Here is a 23806-nt window from a genome sequence, read left to right as displayed (position 1 = left end):
TGCCACCCCTGGGGATGTCCTATCTGCCTTTTCAGATCGCATAAATATTGTTTACCACAAATCTACGTAAATAAGGCTATTTTAAACCTTGTGAGTGCCCGTGGAAAAACAACAGGAAGGCTTGTTTTGTACAGACATGTTGGGCTAAATTGACCCAGTCTGCTCTGAACCGTCGCTGCTTCTATGTGACCGATGACTTTGGTGGTGATGGTGGGTTTTTTTGTTGTCTTAAACTCAAAAATATCAGGAAAAGCTCAGTCATATTGTGACTCTGGGATCTGTGTAGTTTACCGGTCCTCCCACTGCACTTTGGTTTGGTCTGGACCTCTATCAACAGGAAGCTGTGCGCTGATACCTCCTGTAGAGGCGGCAGACTCAGAGGAACCATGCGTCTGCGGTCCCAAACAGGAGGCTCAAAAAGGGGGACACCAGCAGTGTCATCTGAATGCCACGATCTGTTTTGATCTACATCTGAATTGATATTATTCAGTCCAACCTAAGACATTTGAGCTGTTGTCCTTCTCTATTGCTTTAAAATACAAGTAGGTACCACTCTGTGAAGGTCTGGGCTGCAGCTTCACATTCTTGGCCAAAATTAGACAGGACCGACTCAAAACTGCTCTAAGTGGGTGCGCTGCAGCCTCAGTGGGCTGACACGCCTGGGCCGTGGACGCGTGCCCGTCTGGGGCTTCTACTGAATCTCACGTGAGCTGCGTCCTTGCTCAGCCCCAGAACAAGAAGTTTAAAAAGGTGTTAAATGAGGGAAGTGATCTTTATAAGAACTCCTCTCTGGTGGTGGAACCAGCCCAGTCGGAGTGGCCAGTGCAGCAGAAATTACAGGGCCTGTCATGGCACAAACAGTGCGTGACTTGATGCCTATTCTATGTGTCTGTCTGTAACACATTATACTTGGGTTATGTACAATAACTAGATCAGCTATTTTTAAGGTAGTTAGCCCAAATCTCCACTCATCCCCGGCAGCTCGTTGTAGTGATGTCCTCTAATTGCAAGAATGTCGATCCTCCCTCTAAATATAAACCAACCCAATTACCCATCCTCCCCACCTTCTCTGCGTACGGGCCCACTTAATGTGATCTTCACATTCTCACACAAAGCGCGTTTTGGGAACAAGGATTTCCTGTGTTTAGTGGGAGATGGGAAGGAGGCAACGCTGTCACTTTGTCCTCTTTCTCAGTGGTAAACAGTTGCCTCTCAGACTTCCAGGAGGGGGAATTCTTTTTATTTTTTTTAAACTAAAGAGCCACATTGGTGTAGATGTCACATGGTCCCGGAAAGCTTTGGAAATATCAGAGTGCAAAAAGGAAGACGTCCCAATGTGCCGCTTCAGTAAAAGCAACAGTTAAAAGATTTCCCGGACAGTATTCCTGCCTTGGTAGCGAGCCACCCGAGCCTCCAATCCTTTGCTGATGTCTTCTTTCTTTTTCCTTTTGAATAGCGGCAGAATAAACTGAATCCCTGGTCCATTTGTATTGTCAGTACAAAGAGAGACCAGAGACCATTGTGGCTGGACGGGTGGAGGGGATCTGCCGGTGGAGGTAGGAGTGCAAGGGGTCATGGGGGGACAGAGGAGAGTTTAGTCAGAGGCTGACCCCTGCTGTTTTGAGTGTAGGGGAGGGTGTGCTCGGGGCAATTGTGTTGAGCAGGTCAGGTAGTGTTTTTTTTGTGTTTTTTCCCTGGAGGATGAGGCCGAAATTGCAGCTGTGTGCATTTATTCAGCTGTAGGAGGCTCCGGTAGCAGAGACAGCAGAAGCAGTGGCTGCAGGGCGGGGGTAGGTTACTGCAAAGGGAGGGTGGATGACGAGGAAGCCGGTGCGCTGCCTCTCTCACGCTCTGACGGGAGCTCAGTCCCCTCCAGTTGCCCACAACGCAACACAGGGAGTGAGGGAGCAGCAGCTGGGGAGAGCCATGGGACCTGTTGAGCTCACAGCAGCAAGTCGCAGGCTGGACGGCACGCCAGATTTTAGCACGTGGATTTGACGACACGTATTTCTTTGCGTATGTTTGTTGTTTTGTCGGGTGTCTGAATGCTGTTGCTGGGCAAAATGCACTCCAGAGCAAAGTCCCGAAGCTGTGACAACTACCTGAGCATTAAGGTACAAACTCAAATACTGCATGTTTTCACAGCTTCCGTTTCTATGTTTTGGTGGTTTTTAATACTTTTTGAAGTTTAATCAGTGTAAACTTGGCGTCACCGCAGCGTGCGTGCCTGTCTCAACTTGCTCTGCAGTCAAAATACAGCAGGTAGATTTTTTTAGAATGTGGCAAAGGCACTTGCAATTCCTTCTATTTTAGACATTTTCTGTTTTTATTTTCCCCTTGTTGGCACCTGCGTTCTCAGAGAAAGGTGCTGCGCTGCTCCCAGGTTTTTTTTGTGCATCTATGCTTGTTTTCAGTACACATTGTTCATTTTGAAGTTCACCGGGAGCGAGATATTGATGTCTAAACATGTTCTCCACGTGCTGATTGCAATTACAAACCTATTCCTGCTGCTTAGATGTGGGGATTAAAGGCAGACTTGACAGGAAGCTAAACACTTAAAGCGGAGACTTGACATATGCGGGCGTGTTTATTTCAAATGATGGATTTGGGTTTCAGCAGTCAGACATTAATCACAAGTGGAAGCAGCGGTTTAATCTACAGGGAAACATGTTATGTCTATCACAGATGTCAGTAGAAAACGGAGGTTTATGTCTTCTTTGATAACTTGATTTCCTTTATCATCCTTCGACATGCTCCGGAATGCTCTCCTGCTATATTTACCCTGCAGAGGTATCAGCGGGCTTAGTCAGAACCCTTTGTCTCCTCTGTCAGTGTTAATCACTTGTCTGATTGGTTGAAGGACTTCCATTCGTTTTTCTCTTTGTATCTGTGTGTGCTTGTCAGAGCTATCCAGGGAAAATATCCTTCCGCTGTTGTTTACGTCCTGTAGGATGCAGTCGTTTGTAGCCAAGTGAACTCATGAATCATGTTTTTATGATTACCAGTGTGGGAATCTTGACCGCCACAGACGTGCAGGGTTTTGTCGCTGTCTTGTTTGTCATACATCTTCGCTTGTGTCTCACCAGCATGGTGAATTTCCATTAATGATGCATTTTATGGCCTTTTGTTTTTCAGAAGTGCCGCATTAAGAGCCATATAATGAATAGAATCATGCAGTTCTTTTCTGTAGATGTGTGGGTGGCCCTTTTTATCACCAGCAGACACTATTATTCCTGATCTGGCTGTCACCACAGGCCCAGCCAGCTGTGTTTGCCACACAGTCAGTGTGGGCCTTTTGGTGTTTACAGTTTATCAGCAGATAATATTCGAACATTTGCTGGAATATCCGCTGTTCTCATATTCATCGAGCTTGTATGAGAGAGTTGGACAGGAAGACGCGCTTCTTCAATGCAACATAAGCTGCTATATGTGTGACCCCGTCCAGATTTTGACTCGGAATCCCTGCCTCACGTCTCCCCTCATCAGATAAGGTTTCGATCGGAGGAGATCAAAAGCTGCATCAAACTGCAGCCTCTTTATTTAGGACCCCCTCATCTCTTTTGTTGGCATTCTGGCACCTGGCAGCGAGGCAGGTCTGAGCAACCTGTGGTCTTTGTCGGCTCGCTCGTCTTTGAGGCTGCTGGTAGTTGGTTGGCTAGTGAGCGGTCTGTATGGGGGCTCCAGGGATCTCCTGTTACACTCCACTGGTGGCTTCATGCTCCACTGGAGGCCTGGTAGGCATTGGCTTTTGTGTTTCTGACCTACTAAATGTGTCAGTGGCCAGCTCTTGTTCACTCCCTCTCTTTCTTTCCCTGTCATGTCTCCCCTCACTCTCTGTTCCTCCCATACATGACTTGCGTTCTTTTCTCTGTTCACACGGGGTTTTAAATGCATTTCGCTATTAGTGAAACAAATGTGTCTCCATCAAATAAAAGAATTACTCCGCAACTTGCATTATATTATAGGGGGGTGTTTCTGTGTGAGACGACCCCCTCCCCCCCCCCACACACACACACACACCTTTCTGGGTCTGCACACTGGCTACCATCAGAACAGCTGGTTTACCAACAGTGGAGACAAAAGTGTCCCACCTGGGGCCTGAAAGCATTAATTACCCACCGCAGTCCTCTATCAGGCAGACAGCTGCCTACAAAGACCTGGCATCAGAGAGGGTGGGAGTTCCCAATCTGCTCCTGTCCCGGTTCAGGGTTTGAGACTAGACACACACCGCCATCCTCCCCGCATTCCTCTGTGGCTCACAGCGGATGGGAAGCTCAGCTCCGGTGGCTAAGCTCAGTCATTGTGCTGAGACATGCACGTGTCTGCCAATAATCAGGTGTGGAAAGCTGTAGGCATTAAGCCTTATGTAAGGAATCGGCAGGTAGATGATGTCATGCTGTTTACCTCTTAGGTGCGACCATTGTGTTGTGCCTCCATTGTTGTTAGAGTGTTTTTTGTGTCCACTTTGTAGTATTAGTTTACTACACCTGTCCACTGTGTTGAGAGCATTTGATGGATACCTGAGCTCAAGCCTCTCCTACGTTGAGGAATTGTTCTACAAAGCCATAATCCATACTGCTCTACCTTGGGAAACTGCAGAGAAATTTACCCGTCCAGTCTGAGCAATGTAGCGAAAGCCTTTCCTGCTATTGTTAGGTTTCCACCAATAAAGCACGGTGTTATTTTTCTCCTCCCTGGTGCAACAGTGACTAATGCCGAGAGACATTTTTGTCTCTCTCTAAAAGCCGGCTGACTGGCGTTTTGTTTCAGGGCACCAACACTGTACCGCACATACCACTTAGAGAGGCGGAGTGCACAATGAGGGCCTTGTCGTGGAGTCGTGGCATGTGTACCAATGCACTGAACTGTACTCGCTCTCCTCTAATTGATGGTGCTGAGTTGTTTAGATCAACAGGACAGATCTCACAAAGAGTGAAACATGCGCTGGCCGATGGGCCGAATTCAGTGAAGCATAACTCTTTTGATTTCTGAGCAGCATTTCTTACACACGTTTATTGTTATGTAAATGCAGCGCTGACATTCTTGTGGAAAGTCGATGCCCACGTTCTCCAACAGGGCGTACATTTGTCTTCAAGTGGGACTTTCCCAGCGAGTTTTCTGTGCTCATTATCGCAGGTAGTTGTGTCGGTTTTAGTTCCATTCGGGAAGGACAGATAAATGAGTTGATGTTTGGCCTTGGTGAGACCGATGAGAGGAAGGTCACAACTTGAACCTTGAGTGAACAAAACCATAACAGCAGGTCAAAATCATCAGGGATGATCATCCGCTCTGCTGGGGCTGGTGGGGCTCACATGATAGTACGTACTGACGTGAGTGGCACCGTTGGGCAACACCGCAGCATCCCTGCAGCGACTGGACTCTGGTAGATTTTCCAGTTCTGAGGTTTGCACCCGCCGAGAGTGACGCCACTTTCACCGGGTGTTTCCTCTCTCCGATGGAAAGATCATCATGGCTGACATTTCCTGTCATGTTCAAACTTCCTGTATGAGTGGCTGAGTGTGATCAGGCTCACACTCATGAATAAGTGCAGTCCTGTGTTTATATCTGAGATACCAATAGAGTTAAACTTGTAACTGAAAAAGTGGTGGACTTTTTTTAATGCTCAGTTTGTCATATATACTATCACTGCTATACGTGTGATGTGTTTAGCACATTTCTAATCTGTTTCTTTCACCCCTTTTCTTCCTTCAGGACGCTGAGTCTTTGGACAGTTGTATCCAGAGCACCTTGTCGGCTCTGTACCGACCCTTCGGCGTCACCGCTGCTACCGTCCTGTGGCAGCTCTTCAGCGTGGTGGAAAGGCAGTACAGGGGAGACGGCCTCCGCTGCCTCATTGACTTCTTGCTGCCCTCCAAAAGGATACTGCAGCTCATCCAGCAGGAAACCTGTGTGAGTTCATCTGAGACACCTTTATTTGGATATTTTAACACCATGAAGGGAGTTAGTGTTGTACATTCTTTTTCCTTCACTTATCTGCTTCCTTTTCCTCAGTTATACATGAGGATTAGTGAAGACTCCCGACAGCTAATTAGCTTAGCTCAAATAGTTTTAGCAAGTGAGCGCTCCTTCATTATTAGACAAACATTCCGACAACTATAAACAACCCCGTGTGCTCGTTGTGAAATATTTTAAAATTCCATGTTTATTTTATACTCATCACTAGATAACATTTTACGGTGCATTCTAGTAATATGTAATCTCAGTGACTAAGACTTATCAATCATTTATTTCCAGAGCATGATTTGACTAGGCGTTGTTGATATCGGTTGCGTAATATAATAGTGGTGTTTATTGGTAGGAAAGTACATCTGATACTTTTGGACACAGAACAGGTTTCATTCATTTAGTCATGTGTTAGCATGTTGGTCAGTCTCGATCTTACGCAAAGTTAAAAGAAGACTAGCTTCAAGCCTATGTGAGGGGAGGGAGGTGAATAACAGATAATTCCATTTTCTAGTGTTCAGTCTGTGATTACCAAAAGGCTGAGAAAGGTCACGGTGACAAGAAAACATGTCTGTATGCGTGAGCCTTGTGCTCGCTCGCGTCAACCGTTGCAACTGGTGCGTGTAACAACAAACATCTTTAATGATAAAGCAGAGGAAAATACTTGCGACAAAAGAATGTGGGAAGAGCGCAGAGAGTGAGTGGGAAGGAGAGGCATGAGACTGCAACACAGTTGGGCATTCTTCAAAGCTGAATGGAGGGACAGAGTTTCAAACTGTGGTCAGTTTGAGAGGCTGAGAGGAGCACCCTTCAGCTTCTGAGAGAAATTCAATATTCTTTCTCACAAGCTTTCATTGCCAGAGATAAGAACTGACCAAAGCGCTGAAACACTACTCCCCAGTATTCATCTCTGTGGCGATTACACTATGTAAGGAGAACCATGGAGCAATAGTTTCTCCTAAGCTTGCCCCCCTAACCCCCAAGAACAGGTCGCTGTGCATGAAAGTCTTTGTGATCTAGGCAATATGAGAATCTTCAGAGTAGGATCATATGCTCATACGTTACATTCATAAGAAATGAAAAACCCCGAGCCTTGAGCGAGGGTTTTTGTTTCTCCCCAAGGGTCTGTTTTTCTTTTTTGTTTGATTTCATCATAGGGAGACTTAACGTTGCAGTTGCTGCAAAACAAGGCCTGATCAGACAGGTTTGCCTCTTAAGCCAAACGGAGCTGACAGTGATTCATGCAGTCATTGCATAAAACGCAGCTCTGCAGATGTGACGTGAGCTCTGACAGACAGTTAATAATTCTCTGAGGGAGTGGCTATTGACTGGCTTCTGTTTTCTCTCAGGTGAGGTTCAGAGGATTGCTGTTTTACCATGAAGGCTGGCCTCTCTGCATCCACGAGAAGGTCATCCTGCAGCTCGCCCCTCTGCACAAAGTGCGACTAAAGCAAGGAGACTTCTACCTCCAGATTGTTCCGCTGGGTCGCAAGGCTGCCAAACTGGTGATAAAATGCTTGTCGGCCAGCGGACAAGCCATCACGGAGATCCCCATCACGGAGAGCATGTACGGCAGCGTCTTCACAGCTGAGTTTCTGCAGAATGTAACTCGGGACCGTAACCTGCACCCGCTCCAGAACTGCCTGCTCACCACCGGCACAGCCGTGTACAGGACGCCGTGGAAGAACGTGGTCAACCCACTGTTTGTCAGCAGCACGTCAGACACCATCATGCAAGCGCGCTGCAGCAGAGGCGCCTTCCGTGGTCATCTCAGCACCTGCAGCACCAGCGGATCCACCGGGACCCTGGACAGCCACCGCAGCTCGATAGAGTCGCTGCACTCTCAGGGGACTGATTCTATCTTCTCTGAGCCCACCTCCCCAAACAGAAACCCCATGGACCCAAATGGTGAGGTCCATGGTACCAGTGATACTGCAGTACCTATAATTAAACTTGAAAGGTCTGGTGAAGAGTGTGAGACAGGTCAGGAGTCCGAAGACAATGATGGGAGAGAGGGGGGGCCTGGGTCCAAGATGCTCTCTTTCACCACAGACCTTAGCAACCCAGGATGTCGTCGCCGTCCCCCAAGGGACTCTGTAGCATTTGAGAGCAGGAGACTTTTCAGGAAGTCTTACATGGAAGCCCTGCAGAACCCCATGAGCCTTGGGTCCAGCTCTGAATCCATTCTGGAGGAACAGTCTGAGCACAGCATTGCCCTGGGAGATAGAGCAGTGACACCTGGCAGCAGCCCTGAGGCCAGAACTCCTTCTAGAGAACTCTTGTCGCGAAGGCTGGTTGGTCGGGGGTGGCTCAGCAGCGATGAATCCAGGCCCAGCACACCTTTGCTGTATTTACAAAGGGGGTTGAGGAGCGCTGAGAGGCGGGCGGAGAGACGTTCAAAGTCACTGGAGAGAACAAACAAAGGCGGCCACGTTAAAGGCCACCGGGAAAGATCATCCTCCGGAGGCACCGTCAACATTTCCCCGAAAAAACTGATGAACGGCTATGCTCTGCGTTTCGGAAAGCTAGACGTCGAGGCGGCACTTCCTGGGTCGGAGAGAAGGACCAACAAGGAGGAGTCAGGTATGCGGTTCTGTCCTGCGGTTCATTTTGCGTGGGGTTGTTCAGCAATTCCCCATCTGGTATGATCTGCTCGCTCCAGATGGATGCAGTTTCCGTCAACAATAGTCTCTCCCTCCATTCTCAACGGAAAGCCGACCAGCATCGGGGACGCTCCCAAAAGTTTGTGTGATGCTGACAATGGAAACACAAACACTGAGTTGAATGGAGGCAGGTCAGGTCCAGTGGCTGTAGCGTCACCATAGACAACTGTCTAAAATGTCGGCTCTACAAAGAGCGATTTGTTTCAAGAATTTACTGCAGCGATATGCTTTTATTCTTGACGTGTTCGAACCATCGAGCAGCAGTTGAGCCATTTATCTCTTATCAAGCAGCAGATACAAGACTAGGGTGTGAAAGCGCAACTCTGGATAGCTAGAAAGTGCTGTTTTCTCACCTGTCTGATTAATTACGCCCTAGAGCTAGACTAGGCCCGGCTGTTTTTGTTAGGCAGTTTTAGTTGTATCCCAGTTGAATCAGCTCATAACGACGGAGCGTTAATAACTGCCGTTGCTGACAGATTGCTCGGATTAGCTCTTGTGTGTTTAGCCCCACCCTGGAAACAGGGATTTATCCACAAATGTATTTTCTTAACCACAGTCAGTATGCATTGTGTCATACTACACTGCAGCTCTGGAAAGCAGAGGAGCTCCTGGGGGGATCCTTCCAACAATTTCATGGAAATTGACATTTGACTCAGCTCAACCAGAGTTCCCAGGAAATAAAGCTGGCACAGACCTTATATCTGTTATGCTACTGTATGGTACAGTGTAAAGGTGTTGGATGTAAGTCAGTGAACAGAAATGCAGGACTTAATTGGCTGTAGCGTTCATGAAATGATCTCAGGAGGGATTATTTTCCAGCTGTTGCAATGCAGGTTTCCCACAACAACACTTCAAAGGTAACAAAGGATTCTGGAAACCCTGTAAACCAATCACATGGCGCCCGGCATCCCACAAAGAGATGACCCTACTGTGTTAGTGCAGAACTGGGGGCTGCACTGATCCCACATGTGTTCACTCATTGACAAAAGTTTCCTTTGTGAATCAATCAGCCACCAGGGATCCGAGAAAAGCCTTTCACACTCCGCTTGTGTCTTTGGAGAGTCCATTCAGTCCAGAAAGACAAAACCTGACCTGCAGTCACGTTGGGAACTACTTGATGTGGGTGATTGAAAACTATATCACAACTTTTTCCACCGCGATCTGATGTAAAGCTCAAAGCTCAGGTAGCTGTTTTTGGAGTCTGAAAACGTGTCCTGCAGACTGTGCAAAGGCACTTTCACAGAGGGCAGTACTCGAGAGGCTTTACTCCACATTTGCCGCTTCCTGTGAAAACAAAGCAATTTAGGAAACAAGAGGCAAACACGAGCCCGGCCGCACTGTCGCACAGGAAACGCACTGAATGATGAAAGACAATAGAGCCCGAGCTGGGAGGGTTTACTGTCACACAACGGAGCAGGAACACATGAACACAAGGCCTGCAAGTTGTTTGGAAAGCAACGCACAACATGGATCTGTCACTGATCGTTAATCATTTAATCAGGCCTGTCGGCTCAGGGGTCGTCCCCTTCAGGTTTACATGGACGCTGGGGGCATTTGAAATGCTTTACTAACAGAGATATTGGCCAGAGATAACCCTACAAAGCATTTTTATCACTCCCTGGTGCTGCAGCGGGCTGAATTAAAGGCACAGAGGTTTATCGTGGTCAGACTAGCCGTAGGCGTCACCTGGTCAAACACCTGCAAACAGGCAAACAGGTCTCTGCAAACATGGCCACAAGACATAAAAAGTTACAGCCCTTTAAAGGGGTTTCACAGAATACACACAGGTGTCAGTACCGAAAGATTATGGGTATCGGTCGGGGTTCGTTTGCATTGATGCTGTCGCCTAATTTATCAAAGAGTGCAAATCTGACATATTGTGCTCCGTCAGGAAATTTGCCGCTCAAACAGCTGAATCGGGTTGATTAAGTACGATTCTACGTGTGAATGTCGCGAGCGCCATTCCATTAAACAATGCGTGAAGGTATGGAAGGGTGCAGCGATAACAACACCAGCGGGTCTAATAACACCAGCGGATATCCATGAGTCAGCCTGACGAAACACCTGGCCTCCAGGATGAGTCAGAGTGAAGTCACCACGGCAACACGCCTCCCTCGCCACTAATAAACGCTCGCTACATGAGATTTATGGGAAAATTGGTCTGGGGTGAAATGAAACCTGTTTAACACACACACACCCCACACACTGCTATTTTTATGCATTTGTTGCTCTAAAAGTATCGCTCGGCTAATCTGCCGGATTTATGGTGTCTGTTTATGACTGCTTCCTCAGGCCAGCGTGGCGACGGCGTCAGCGGCGAGGGCAGGCGACACAGACTCATCAGCGAGGATTCACACTCTCCTAAAAGTGCCAATGGATCAGCCATCACGCTGGCGCCCGTAACAAGGCCTTCATGCGAGAGCAGCTCAGCTCTCCCCAAACTGGTGTCAGAGGTCAATCAGGAGCTCTTCACATCGGGGGCCGTGATCCTGCCAGGTAGAGGAAGAGTGACGGTGTTATAACGGCCCGTCTTTTGGACAGATTCCTAACTTGATCTGAAGGGATCTGTATGATTGTCTTACTCACAGCTAAAGACTTGCAACAATCAAGTCAACCAAATTTTAGTTTTAGATTGTATATATTTCTACATATGCATAGCACATGTGGAAATTCGCTGATCAATCTCCCTATTGTGGTTTAATACATATACAGAGTGGAAGTAATTACACATAGCTGGAAGTTAATGTGATTATTTTAGATGCAGGTGGGCTAACAAAGCAGCTATCATTAGCTTCACTTAAAAAACACTCTTTTTAGAAGTCGTGTTCTCATCTGGTTTGTGCTTCCAGCTTCTGGAACTGCCGGAGGGTCTGGATCATGAAAGCGTTTGCAGACGTTTGTGTAGTGGTTGACCCTCTGCTGGCTTTTTCTCTTCCAGGAAGCAGAGATCGTGGTGGGAGGGCGGTGCTGCAGGTGTGCGCCAGAGCTCAGGTGTGGGCCGGGGAGAGTTGCACGGTCAATGACCTCACCTGTTTACTTGGTTACTACTACTCCACACTGCGGTCAGTCATGACCCTTCCGTTATGTCTTTCCTGTGTTTGGAATCATTAACCGTCCCATCTGTCACCTCAAATAGCTTTTTTAAAGAGTAATTTAGATATCGCTGGACTCTAAATGCATTCAGACCAACAATCAATGCTATGAAATCATCATGTGGACATTTTCTCTTCTTCCAGCCAGTGAAATCTACTGATTTCATACCAAAGATGGTTATTGCTTGGAGTTATTTCAGAGAGGATGCTAATTGCTGCGCTTCACTTTCAGGAAGGAAAGGCGAGATCAAGGCCTGTCTGTTGTAATAGACGGCAGGAGGCAGCAGCCTGTTCCAGCTCTGTTGTTGTCTCTGTCTGAGTTGCAGGTGAGCCTGGCCTTGATAATATGTAATTACCTTCCAACACACACCCAGAGAATTTTCCGGCTCTGCTAACTCCTCAAGGCTTTGATGCCATGTCTCCCGAAGATACTCTGTTCATTTCCTCGCCCCGTCTGTCGTGTCCCTGACACAGTTTGGGTTTTAAAAGAGGCAGACGCTGTTTGAGTCTGCAGCGAAGGCAGACCCAAAGATATTCTTGCTCAAAAGGGCTGCCTCAGGGCTCCTGTGGAGAAACTTGTGCTTACTTGTCTGCTTTTAACCACATACTGGGAGCTGGTGCGCTGCAGTTGACTCGCAGGAGACCTATCATCAGGCTACGATGATGAGTTTCTTACTGATGTAAACCGCAGCGTTTAGAGCCAAATGAAATACTCATGTTCGTGTAAAGAATATACATGTACTGTAATTTGCTTTCTCCACTTGAAGGCATTGGTACCAAATGCACTTTATTCGGTTCTCTTCCTGGTGGACAAAGAGACAGTGGCCAAACCAGAGAGAGACATGAATGTGCAGGTAATTAAAGATGGATCTTTAACCTAAAGAAATGTGAAAATGTAAATATTTGTTGCAGAATTGATGGTTTTTTCCTCGCTTCACAGACTGAAACGTTGACATCTCTAAAAGCCTTGCTGAAGCACATTGACCAAAACCAGCTCACGCGAGACCTGGACGGCACCTTCCACTACGACCACAGCCACTGGATCCACTTCAGGCAGGTGGGTGTGGCAGCGGTGTTTAGACTCGGGACTAATAAAGGCCCAGTGCTTTAAAATATTTAATGACCTGGGTCCCCTGTTAGTGCAGCGGGTTTGTTGCAGTCTTTATTTTAACGTGCCAATTCTGACCCAATGGACAGTTTATTGTCAGGCTGCTGTGATGTTCCACTCTTTATCCATGCATGGATGCGCCTATGAGCTTGTGTGATTTATTATTTTGTCCGTCTCTCACAGAAAATCGAACCCTTCGCCAGCAGCTGTTCTGCAGCTATCTCCTCCCTGCAGCAGTCGATCGACTCACTGGGCAACAGCGGCAACTTAAAGACGTCAAAGGTCAGGCTCACCCCCACACACACACACACACACACACACACACACACAGTCTGGATTTATGAATTATGCGTCTCTACTTATATAGAATGGCCCAGTGCTGCCCTCTGTCCAGCACAGGAATTCATTTTCCAGTTAGCTGAGACTAATCTAGTATCTCCATAATTTAACTAACATCTTTTCTTTATTTGTCTTTGTATGTTGAACTCAGGAAGTGTCTGAGGTGCTGGAGCAGCAGCGACACCTCATGAAGAAGGTACTGGATGACACGCAGCTAAACCGGCTGCGTCTAGAAGGAGGCACCGTCCTGGCCCGCATCAGGAAAGAAGAAGCCTGTGAGAATGAAAACTACAAGTAGGATGAACTCTCTGTCTCTCAAAGAGCATCCTGATTTTGGTTGTGTTAGAAATTTGGAGAAAAAAAAGACAAATTCCACCCTCTTATTGTTGTTTTTATTTCTGTGTTTATTCAGAGATGCCATTGACATGTTAAGTGCGCTGTACAACCAAGTAGACGAAGAAGTCCACAAACTTGTGATTCTGTCCAACAAGTGTCAGAAGGAGCTGGAGAGCCTGCTGGAGGTGCGCATGTTTGAAGAGCAAACACAGCAGGTGAGCTTTTCCTTTTGTACTGTTTTATTCTTGCTTTTCTGGACACTGATCAACGGTCTCTTTAGATCAAAGTCTGGTTCAGCAGCGAGGGAGAGAAGCAGCTCGTACCTCTGGAATCACAAACTCTGTCGGTGGCCAAAATCAAGGAGATGAGAGCCAGTTTGGAGCACTTTCTGGAGGAGTCCGTGGTAAGCACCGCCGTTCCTTGTTGACTTTCTACGTACATGTTCCTCAGGTTAAATTGTGTGTGTCCCCGTCGTGACAGCACCAGCAGAGACATGGTCTGCAGCTGGTGAAGGAGTCCCCAGAGTCCCTTCCAGGCTCTGCCCTGATGGACTTTAAACAACATCTGGGCTCCATTCTGAGCCGAGTAGAGAAAAGGAAGGACCACTTAGAAATCCTTACAAATCTCTATGAATTCTATGACTCAGTAAGTGTTCAAACATCTATCTGCTTGTGCTGCTGGTGATGTTTTCTTCAGAAGACCACCGAGTAGTCACGATTTTGAACAGACATGATATTGAATTCATAACAAAAGGGTAACTTCAACTAGATTAAATGCAACTTCTAAATGCATAGGTGAACAAGTGGATGGAGCACTGCCAGGATTATTTCCATCAGCTGAGTCTGGACAGCACAAGCTTGATTCTGTCGCCCTCTGTGGAGCAGACCCTCCAGGACTACTACGCAGAAGCGTCCAAGTTTTCCATGGATAACTTCAGCACCCTCAACAACATGGTGCTCTCCCTGGAAAGCCCTCAGCAGCTGCAGCACTGGAACTCTGTGTGGCATAAATGCCAACAAACCAAACAGCAGCTGGAAGAAATTCTGGCCCGAGCCACGACGGCCCAGGACCCCACGGCCACCGACGTAAAGACCCCAGAGAGTGGCGCCAGCAAACCAGAGCAGCACGGAGCGAACGCGTGCGTGCTGCTACCTTTTGAGGACAGCAAGCCTCATTCTTCTGAGCCTTACTCCAAGAGCCCCACCAGCTCCATCTCCTCCTCCTCGCACTTCATTTTCCCCTCTGACTGTGACAGCAAACTGAGGCAAAGTCCGTCCATGTTTGAGGACACGGACAGCGACTGCACCGTGGACTCGTCCGTCTCCTGCCACTCGGAGCCCATCTACACCGGCACCGCCCGCCTCCGCAAGCACCCCATGAAGAAGATCATGAAGAAGACCGTGAGCTATGAGCTGAACGCAAGGGACAGCGTCCACTCGGATGCCGGCCACATTCACGGCTACACGGGCGTGTACATCAAGGGTTTGGAGGTGACGAACAACGTGTCCGCGGAGAAGAAGCTGCAGAGGCCCGACGTGACGAGCCCGGCTTTGGGACGCAGCCGTAGCATGTCCACACCGTCCAGGGCGCACAGCAGACACAGTGACGGAGATATTAAGAAACAGAGCAGGTGGGTGGGTGAAATATATACATATTTGTATTAAAAATAGATGGAAACTAACAACACTGGTGTGTTTTGTGCAGCAGCAAAGTGCAGCACATCATGGACGAGATGATTTCCACGGAGCGGGAGTACGTCCGCTCCCTCAGCTACATCATCGAGCAGTATTTCCCAGAGATGGAGCGGCTGGATTTGCCCCAGGACCTGCGAGGGAAGCGCAGCATCATTTTTGGAAACGTGGAGAAGCTGTGGGACTTTCACACTCAGTACTTCCTGAAGGATCTGGAGTCGTGTGCTCACTGTCCACTCTCGATCAGCAGCTGTTTTCTCAGACATGTATGTTAGAGAACCGTCAGTTTGAAAACAACACGCTGGTCCAGCTAATCTAATAATGAGTTCAACTGTCACAAACAAGGTTTTCAAAGGCAACTTAATACCAATGGAATGATCGGGTTTCAGAATAAGAATATAATTGCTGGCGAAACCCAAACAAAACCATTGAAACACTTTCGCCTGGGTTGAACCAGTGCTCAATTGTGTTTGACAAAGCAAACTGAAATGTCTGCATACCTGCAACTGTAGTCAGTGCTGTAACTTGTTAATCTGGTGTGCAGGAGGATCAGTTTGGAATGTATGCCCTCTACAGCAAGAATAAGCCGCAGTCTGACGCTCTGCTCAGCAGCCACGGGAATGAATTCTTCAAGGTGCGTTCAGGAACCTCACATAATGTCAGCAACGCCAAGATTTCAAAATATAAAATGCCACCACACAGATCCCCCCTTAACCCCCCCTCACAAAACTCTTCAGATCTTTGTTGCTGTTGATAATAGTGATTGATTTTATTTTTTTTCATACAGCACTTTATAGAATTATTTTCCTTCCAGAACAAACAGATCGAGCTGGGCGACAAGATGGACTTAGCGTCCTACTTGCTGAAGCCCATCCAGAGGATGAGTAAATATGCTCTGCTGCTCAAAGACCTGATCAAGGAGTGCAGTCAGTCTCAGGAGCAGGAGCTGAGTGACCTCCGCACGGCAGAGGACATGGTCAAATTTCAGCTTCGCCATGGCAATGACCTGCTGGCTATGGATGCTATTCGTGGATGTGATGTAAGTAGCAATCGGGCGAAGACGCGTACGGCTGTGATTGTTTGACAGCAGGAAAGGCAATAGAGGACGGTGGTCATTAAAGCTATTTCTGGTTCTGAGATCACTGTTATTCAGTTGGTGGTGCGAGATCAGGATCCCACCAAGAATGGCATTGTTCTCAGTGACGCATGGGGATGCTTGTGTTTCCTGTGCAGGTGAACCTGAAAGAGCAGGGTCAGCTCTGCTGCCAGGACGAGTTCATCGTCTGGTGCGGGAGGAGGAAGTACCTCCGCCATGTCTTCTTGTTTGAAGACCTCATCCTGTTCAGCAAGACCAAAAAGATCGAAGGAGGATATGACATTTACATCTACAAACAGTCTTTCAAGGTAAGAATGTGTCATTGCACCTTCCCACCCGCGCCGCTCGTGCGTTTTGCTGAGTTTCCGCGTCATTTCTGCGTAGACGGCAGAGATCGGTATGACGGAGAACGTCGGGGACAGCGGCCTACGCTTCGAGATTTGGTTCCGCAGGAGGAAGTCACAGGACACCTTCATACTCCAAGCCAGCAGTGCGGAGGTCAAGGCCGTGTGGACAGCCATCATTGGGAAGATCCTGTGGAGACAGGCGCTCAGAAATCGAGGTCTGGCTCATTGGGATTTCACCTGCATCAAGTGGTGGTTTTTACTGTTACATTTTCTCATTTCGTGCTTTTCAGCCTTGCGCATGCAGGAGATGGTGTCCATGGGAATTGGAAGTAAGCCCTTCATGGACATTAAGCCAAGCGATGCGGCCATCAGCGACAGGGCCATTGATTATATCATGAAGGGGACAGGTGAGCTGCTGTTTCACTTCAGGTTCGATCTCAAGAGCTTCTGTTATTACCTGTTCCCGGAAACCCCTCCTCCTCGATTCTCCTGACGCTCATGCAGGAACGTGCCTTTTGCTATTTTCCTGGAGTGCCCTGGGATGATTCAAATTCTGGCAATATTTCCTACAACTGACATATTTTACCCTGAACAATCAGAAGCGCTGCAGTCACGATACATCATTCGTCACTATAAGTCAAAAACACTCATCGAGACCAAAGAGATGACTACACTTTTAACTGTAATTTGTGTGTCATTGTCATTTATTCGCACCTCTGGTGGAACATTTGGTCTTTTTCAAGCACTGTCAACCATGAAATTGGAAGGTTTTTAGTCCATTATTGCTATTAACGCTGTCATTTTGTCCAGTTTAATTACGTTTTCTTGGCTACTTTATCCCTTTCACGGCCATGTCCCAGCTGCATATGGGTGAAGGCACCTCTTTGTAGGGCAGAAAAACAATTTTAAAGACTTTTCTAGATTTGATTTGCAGCAAATGACGAGAAGCCAGCACAGGAGTGATGGGATTGTTTTGTCACTACCTGTTCGGAATTCTAGCTGCAGCCTTTTGGATCAACTGGAGGCTTCTCAAAGAATTATTAAGACCTCCTGATACTAATGAATTATCATCCAAAGATCTCAATAGTTCACTAATAACAATCACTATCTTTCCACAACAGAAGCCAGGACCAGGGCGTCCATTGCTGTGCCTTCCTTTGAACACGCCACTTCCTTCAAGCGACCCCACTCCACCATCTCCAACAGCAGCACCTCCTCCTCCAGCAGCCAGTCCTCCTCCTCGTTGCTGGGCTCACTCAACCTCCATCTTTACTCCTCCCCCTCTCTCCCACACACACATCCGTACCCGATGACCAACATCCCCTCCTTTGCTCAGTGGCCGTACGACTGCATCGAGGAGGATGAGCTGGAGCAGGACAGTGGGAGTCAACCCTCTATGAGTGAGCAGTTCTGATCTTTCCTTGTTTTAGAATTAAAGTTTAATTACTCTTAGTTAATTACTATAATAAACTTATTACCTCTGCCAAGGAGGTTATGTGACAGCGTTTGTTAGTTTGGCTGACTAAGTAACAGAACTCAAAACTTTAGGAACAGATATTGTAACCTATATTATGGTGTAATTCACAATGTGGGGAAATTACCTGCTTGGCGCAGGTCTCCACTTTTCGAGTGCTTTCTTTCCCTAATTTTTATTAACCATTTCATTATTACCTTGACTTGAAGTAGGCTTAATTACCTTTATTATTTACTCTTACCACCAGGGGACACTAAAGCCTAAATTTATGGTGGACAAGAATATGGATCAAAGAAAACGCAGTGAAAATGATTGTTTTTAAGAAGTTAAAAAAATGGAATAAAGTGCAAATATTTGTTATAACCTGCCTAGTTTATAGTTTCTCTTATATTCTTGTCAATCAATCAATCAATCAATCTTTATTTATATAGCCTCTGTTACAATCAAAATTGTTTCTAGGTGCTTTACAGAATCCCAGGCCCTAACCCCAGACAAACAACAGTGGCAAGGAAAAACTCCTCTTTAACAGGAAGAAACCGTGAGCAGGACCAGGCTCATGTAGGGGGACCCTCCTGCTGATGGGGGGCTGGGTAGAGAGAGGAGAAGGGGGAGGACAGGTAGAGGAGAGAATAGGCAGAGAGCATAGAGATACATTAATAGTACAAGCTGCTGGTATAAGAGTAGAGTGGGTCAGCAGGGTCGGAGGTCGGCAGGCCAGCATACAGCTATAAAGGTGGCTAGACCTGTTGATGGATACAAGGGGGGAGGGGGAGAGAGCAGAGAAACTATACAAGAAATAACATCAGCAATGAGCTACGAGGAGAGGAGAGGTCCTAATATGTGAATTATACCAGGGGCCACACCTCCTCTGATTTACTATTGTCTTTGTCAGGGGGGCAACAGAATCAAGTGTGATTCTCAGTAAGGCTGCTGCACCTTCAGCAATAGAGTCAACCTCAGCAGGACTAAGATTATAATGATTGATCCCTGGGGAAACACACAGTGGTCCTGGGATCAGCACAGGGATCACTTCCTTAAACCTAGCTACAGCATTATCTGAAGGACATCTGCTATAGACTGTGCTCTGAGCATAGAAGAATCCTTAATCATAAATGTAAAAGTGATCAAAGAATGGTCTGACAGGACGGGGTTCTGAGGGAACACTGATACCTGTTCTACCTCAACACTGTAAATCAGAACTAGATCAAGGGTGAAGCTATGAGTTGGTTGGTTTATCTGTTGAAGGAAACCAACTGACTCAAGTAATGACATGAAGCCATTTCTAAAGTTGTCATTTACGTCTATATGGATATTAAAGTCTCCAATAACAATGACTTTATCTGTTCTGAGAACAAAGTCAGATAAGAAGTGAGAGAACTCAGACAGGAACTCTGAATGTGGCCCGGCAGGGGGCCGATGTACAACTACAAACAAAAGTGGTGTTTCTGTCCTCCAGTTGCAGTTTATATTCACTCAGTCCTTTGAGTGACCTTTGTCCTTGTCCTCTGACAGCCACTGAGAGCTCGGAGACCTCGTCGCAGTGCACCTCCAGTGACAGCGTGACTGGGCTGAGCACGCTGACGATAGCTGTGCATCCCAGCATCACCATGGACTCTTTCAACAACAACGAATCCTCGTCTTTCCTGTGCTCCTCCACACCCTCCTCCACCATGGCTTCTCCTTTAATGTTCCAAAAGGAGGAAGACCTCCAGCCCAATGGCACCAACTTCATCACAGCAGTACGTGTTTAATGATGTTCTTTAGCATTTCCTCATGCTAAAACATCATTATCTTACCCTTGATTTTATTTTTTTATAACAGCCTATTTAATTTAACTCCAGTCAAATCTACTTTAAGATCTGTTCTTTTTTAATAAAACACCGTAAACATGCTGGTGTTGAAGCTGGACTTGCCGTTTCAAAGATTTAAAGGCCGTCGATGGGAAAAGCGTCGAGGTCCTTTCAAAAACTCTTCTGCTGTTGTGTTTTCACCAGAACAAGACCTCTCATATAGCAGTAGGCCTCTCTACTGTGGTCTGACTGAGACCTGGGGGGGTTAGCTCAGTAAGTAATCAGTGTCACCAGAGTGGCTTTTCTCACGTTCCCGTTGCCGCCTCATTAACAGCTGTGAGGAACCCGTTGCCTGTATACTAATGTGCAGAAATGGTGCCTGTACTGTGCATGATGGCGTGTCCTGGTCTGGATTCCAAAACTCTCATTTTGATTGTTGATTTGTTTTTTTCCTCTCTTGGTGTCTTGGGGCTCTTTTCCTCTGTGCATCACTTTGACACTGAGGTGTCATGTGATGTGTATTTAGCATGCATGCTAACATAATTTCCTGTGGTTTGGCTCTTCGGACGGCCTGGTCCTGTCATCACACTTTGCGTTATGTGTTTGTTGCCACACATTTTTTTTTACAGTTTTAATAAAGTATCTTTACAGGATCTACAGATTAAAGGTCATGACATAATATTAGTCCTAAATCGGCACTCCATGCATAAAATTTAATGGACCTCAGATTAACTCAAGTTTGAATTGAGTGAAATTAAGTGAATTAGCGTCATAACAACTTTATTATTTGAAAGGTTAAAAAAAGGGCTCCGTTACAACCATCATGTTAAGATTTTATTAATAAGGGTTCATTATTTTTGACTGCAAATGAACTAAAATCATATATTTAATCTGTAGATAGTTGTTGCTTTAAAATCAGAGTAAACCTATAAAAATGACGTCAAAAATAGATGGTTCCAGTATAAGATATGTCTGAAAGTGAGGAAGTATTACAATTGTTTTAATATTTCTCTGTGTCGATACAAATAAACATTTGGTTTATTGACAGAATAAAATAAACACTGCCTCCCGATGCAAGCAAAAGGTTAAAAAAAGGCCTTTTTTATTTATTTATTTGATCTTTTGTCTTCATTGCAGCTGTGAAGTTCTCAAGCTGAAGGCCACCTGAAGGCGCAGCAGTTTGTACATCAGCACAAACGGCCGAGAATCCTTGGAAGCACCACGTGGAAGTCCATCACATTTCATTACAATGGCGTAAAATCTGAAACTGACAGGTGACGCACGCTGCCACCACGGTACCTAAGTGATCTGGAAATGTGTTTTATTGAACTAGGGAGGAATCAGTGTTTATATTGTAGATGTGCTTTGTTTTATTATGTATTTTTTAAAAGAAAAGTTCACCCCGTGTCTTATAATGTTTCCCTTCCTGTTCCTCTATTAATAATAAAAGAGGTTTGTACAGAGGGTTACAGGGTTTAAAATAGAGTTATCTTTTTCTTGTTTCCCAATTTGGTTCCATTTTAAGGTCTTATCAAGCAAAATAATCGCTGCCAGAGCGATAAAGGTTAATTGTGTGCATGAGTAACAAACTGAGAACAGCTGAAGACAAACGGCAGATAGTTACATGAGAACTAGCCTGGGTGAAAAACCACAGACACACTTATCACTCGGCCCATGCCATTAGACAAACCCCGGCAGAAGAGAAAATGAAGAAGTTTGGCTCTTTAATGGCATGTAAGAAAAAACAGCTTCACCGCACTGCTTCTGCTCTCAGACCCAGCCAACGGGGGGACGAAAACCACAGAACAGAATTCAGCTCAGAGTTTCAGTTCATGCAACAGAGTAGAAAAGCTCTAAAAACAACATTTAAACCCATTAAAGCCCTCCCAGGTCTTCAATGGTACCTCCCAGCTGGGGGGATCTGCAGGCACCTTCAGGGTGATTTGGAACGTTTCTGTTTGAAGAAGGAAACGGCGAGGATCCCTGAGAGGATGATTGTGACCAGCAAAACGCAGACTTCCAGCAGCTCCAACTGTTGGACACAAAGGTTTTAGTCAGTTGCCACATAGTCGTGCGTCCGATTTGACTTGGACTTACCCTGATTAATTCCTCCTCTTTTGGTTCCCGATTAGTCAAGTCTACAATTATCAGAGAAATTGCGATTGTAGCTACAATAATACAGCCGCAGTTAACCACCAGGAGCACCTGCAACAGAAGCAGAGCCTCAGTATTACGGCCACGTTCTCCTTCAATAAGATCATCAGCTGAGTTGTCAAAAACCGAGTTCTTTAGGTTGTAGAAGAATTTACATCAAGGGGAAAGTAACTAAATAATAATTCAAATGAAATCTATTTTGTCTTTGCAGAAGCCCTTTGACTTTCCTTGTCATCTCACTTGAGCTTTTCTCATATTATGTCTATTCCTAATGTGCATTTTGTGTCATTTTATAAAATGGCAAGTAAAAGTGGCACTTACTTGGAATAATTGTCGACATTTGAACCAAAGACTGGAAATGGATCCAGCAAAGATCAACTAAAGAAGACAAGGACACATCAAATCAACACTCCTGCACACACCATCTGCTTAATAGGGCATTTTTCGAACTTATTATAATAATATTAGTCATTTAATAACTCCAGGAACTTACGATTATTCCGCTCAGGTGGGAAACTCTGAATATAGTCACGAGGGAGTGTTCCATCTGCAGCGACACGGCGAACGTGATTCCTAACCCAAAGCTGACCAGACCGCTAATTACCTGCAAAGACTGACATAATTCCCATTTTAATTAGTAAACAAAGATGCACGAGCGCAAATGGAGACAAAAAAAAAACGTAGAACGCATCAATTTATTTCTACACCCACGAACTATGACACAATTTCCGCTCGCTGGTGGGCAGAAATACACATGAAAAATAGAACCTGACAACTTTTTTAATGTTCGTTGTGATTTAACTTCTAAGTCACAGACGAGATAAGGTCAAAAACTGCGATGGCTGCGGCCCCGTGACACTGACAAAGCCTCAGGTCAGGGCGCACGACGGCGCAGCTGCGCTAGAACCTGACGGTGATGGAGGTCGACTTTCTTACGCCAAACACGACTGGGTGTTTCTGCAGCACGTCATGCAGGGACCTCTTTGATTCAGGAGTCATCTCCAAAGGGCGAAAGCACCAGCTGCCGGGAGCCTCGTTGCAGTCTGCGCCGCTTGGTTCCCCGGCTCCGTGGATGTCCATGTCAACGTCGGCACAGGCCATGATGAGAGTGTGTCCAGATAGAAGCACTTCAGCAACAATAGTTGGAACTGGAAAGAGATAAATGAGAAATGTATGTATTTCACTCACTTGAACTCTGAAAATCCATAATCTTGTAATTATTAACCAGGAGTACCCAATTAGCGACACTTTAGTAGAAGAATAAAAAGAAGAATTGGAAATATCTTTTATCTAAGCTTTGGTTTTCAAGCTTGACTTGTTTAAGCTTGACTTGCTTTTAGGGATTTTTAAAAGATGAACCAGTCTTACCACAGTGGAGCGTGTGTTTCCAACAGATGTCGAACTGCAGTAATTACTTCCCGACCAACTGGCGCGTTACACTCCTGTCACCACTTCCTCCCTGATGTGCGAGAAAATGTTTAAAATTAAAATCTTTTCATGCACAGTTTTAGAGTGTGGGGTGTATGTGATGCATTAGTACATGTACTATACATACGGAAAGATCCGGAATTAGGCCCGATTCCGCGTGTGTGTGTGTGTGTGTGTGTTTGTGTGTGTGGGTGTGTGTGGGTGTGTGGGTGTGTGGGTGTGTGTGTGTGAGAGAGAGAGAGAGAAAGAGAGAGAGAGTTAGGCTTGGTCATTTCCTTGTTACTTCATTTTCTCTACAAACCAGAGAATTTGAGCTTTGAATCA

The 23806-nt window shown here is 46.2% G+C and overlaps 1 protein-coding gene across 3 annotated transcripts; it reads left to right on the top strand.

Moving 5' to 3' along the window:
• Positions 1-1796: 1796 nt before the first annotated feature.
• Positions 1797-21369, top strand: plekhg4b (pleckstrin homology domain containing, family G (with RhoGef domain) member 4B). 3 transcript variants are annotated; one of them, XM_011605703.2, is made up of 24 exons: positions 1797-2114; positions 5713-5910; positions 7314-8547; positions 10920-11123; positions 11566-11689; positions 11952-12045; positions 12487-12573; positions 12660-12776; positions 13011-13109; positions 13318-13460; positions 13579-13717; positions 13783-13905; positions 13983-14147; positions 14297-15132; positions 15210-15459; positions 15738-15827; positions 16008-16232; positions 16427-16597; positions 16674-16851; positions 16927-17043; positions 17758-18036; positions 19623-19849; positions 20105-20173; positions 21038-21369. In XM_011605703.2, exons 1-23 carry the CDS (start codon positions 2046-2048, stop codon positions 20147-20149), a joined length of 5214 nt encoding a protein of 1737 aa, XP_011604005.2. In that variant the 5' UTR covers positions 1797-2045; the 3' UTR covers positions 20150-20173; positions 21038-21369. The 3 variants fall into 3 exon arrangements, with proteins under 3 accessions (XP_011604005.2, XP_011604004.2, XP_011604006.2); XM_011605702.2 differs by having other exon boundaries at positions 1798-2114; positions 15207-15459; XM_011605704.2 differs by lacking the exon at positions 20105-20173 and having other exon boundaries at positions 1798-2114; positions 15207-15459.
• Positions 21370-23806: the final 2437 nt, after the last annotated feature.

Source organism: Takifugu rubripes, chromosome 7, assembly GCF_901000725.2.
Source record: "Takifugu rubripes chromosome 7, fTakRub1.2, whole genome shotgun sequence".
Classification (NCBI taxonomy): domain Eukaryota; kingdom Metazoa; phylum Chordata; class Actinopteri; order Tetraodontiformes; family Tetraodontidae; genus Takifugu; species Takifugu rubripes.
The sequence above is the reverse complement of the archived record's forward strand: the minus strand, read 5'-3'. Positions and strand labels throughout refer to the sequence as shown.

Bases quoted from the DNA above. Each gene is read 5' to 3' on its own strand.
- plekhg4b (XM_011605702.2), top strand. From the start codon at position 2,046: ATGCTGTTGCTGGGCAAAATGCACTCCAGAGCAAAGTCCCGAAGCTGT. The intron at 15,133-15,206 runs GTGGGTGGGTGA...TGTTTTGTGCAG, and splicing joins GATATTAAGAAACAGAGCAG to CAGCAAAGTGCAGCACATCA. The intron at 15,460-15,737 runs GTATGTTAGAGA...TCTGGTGTGCAG, and splicing joins GCAGCTGTTTTCTCAGACAT to GAGGATCAGTTTGGAATGTA.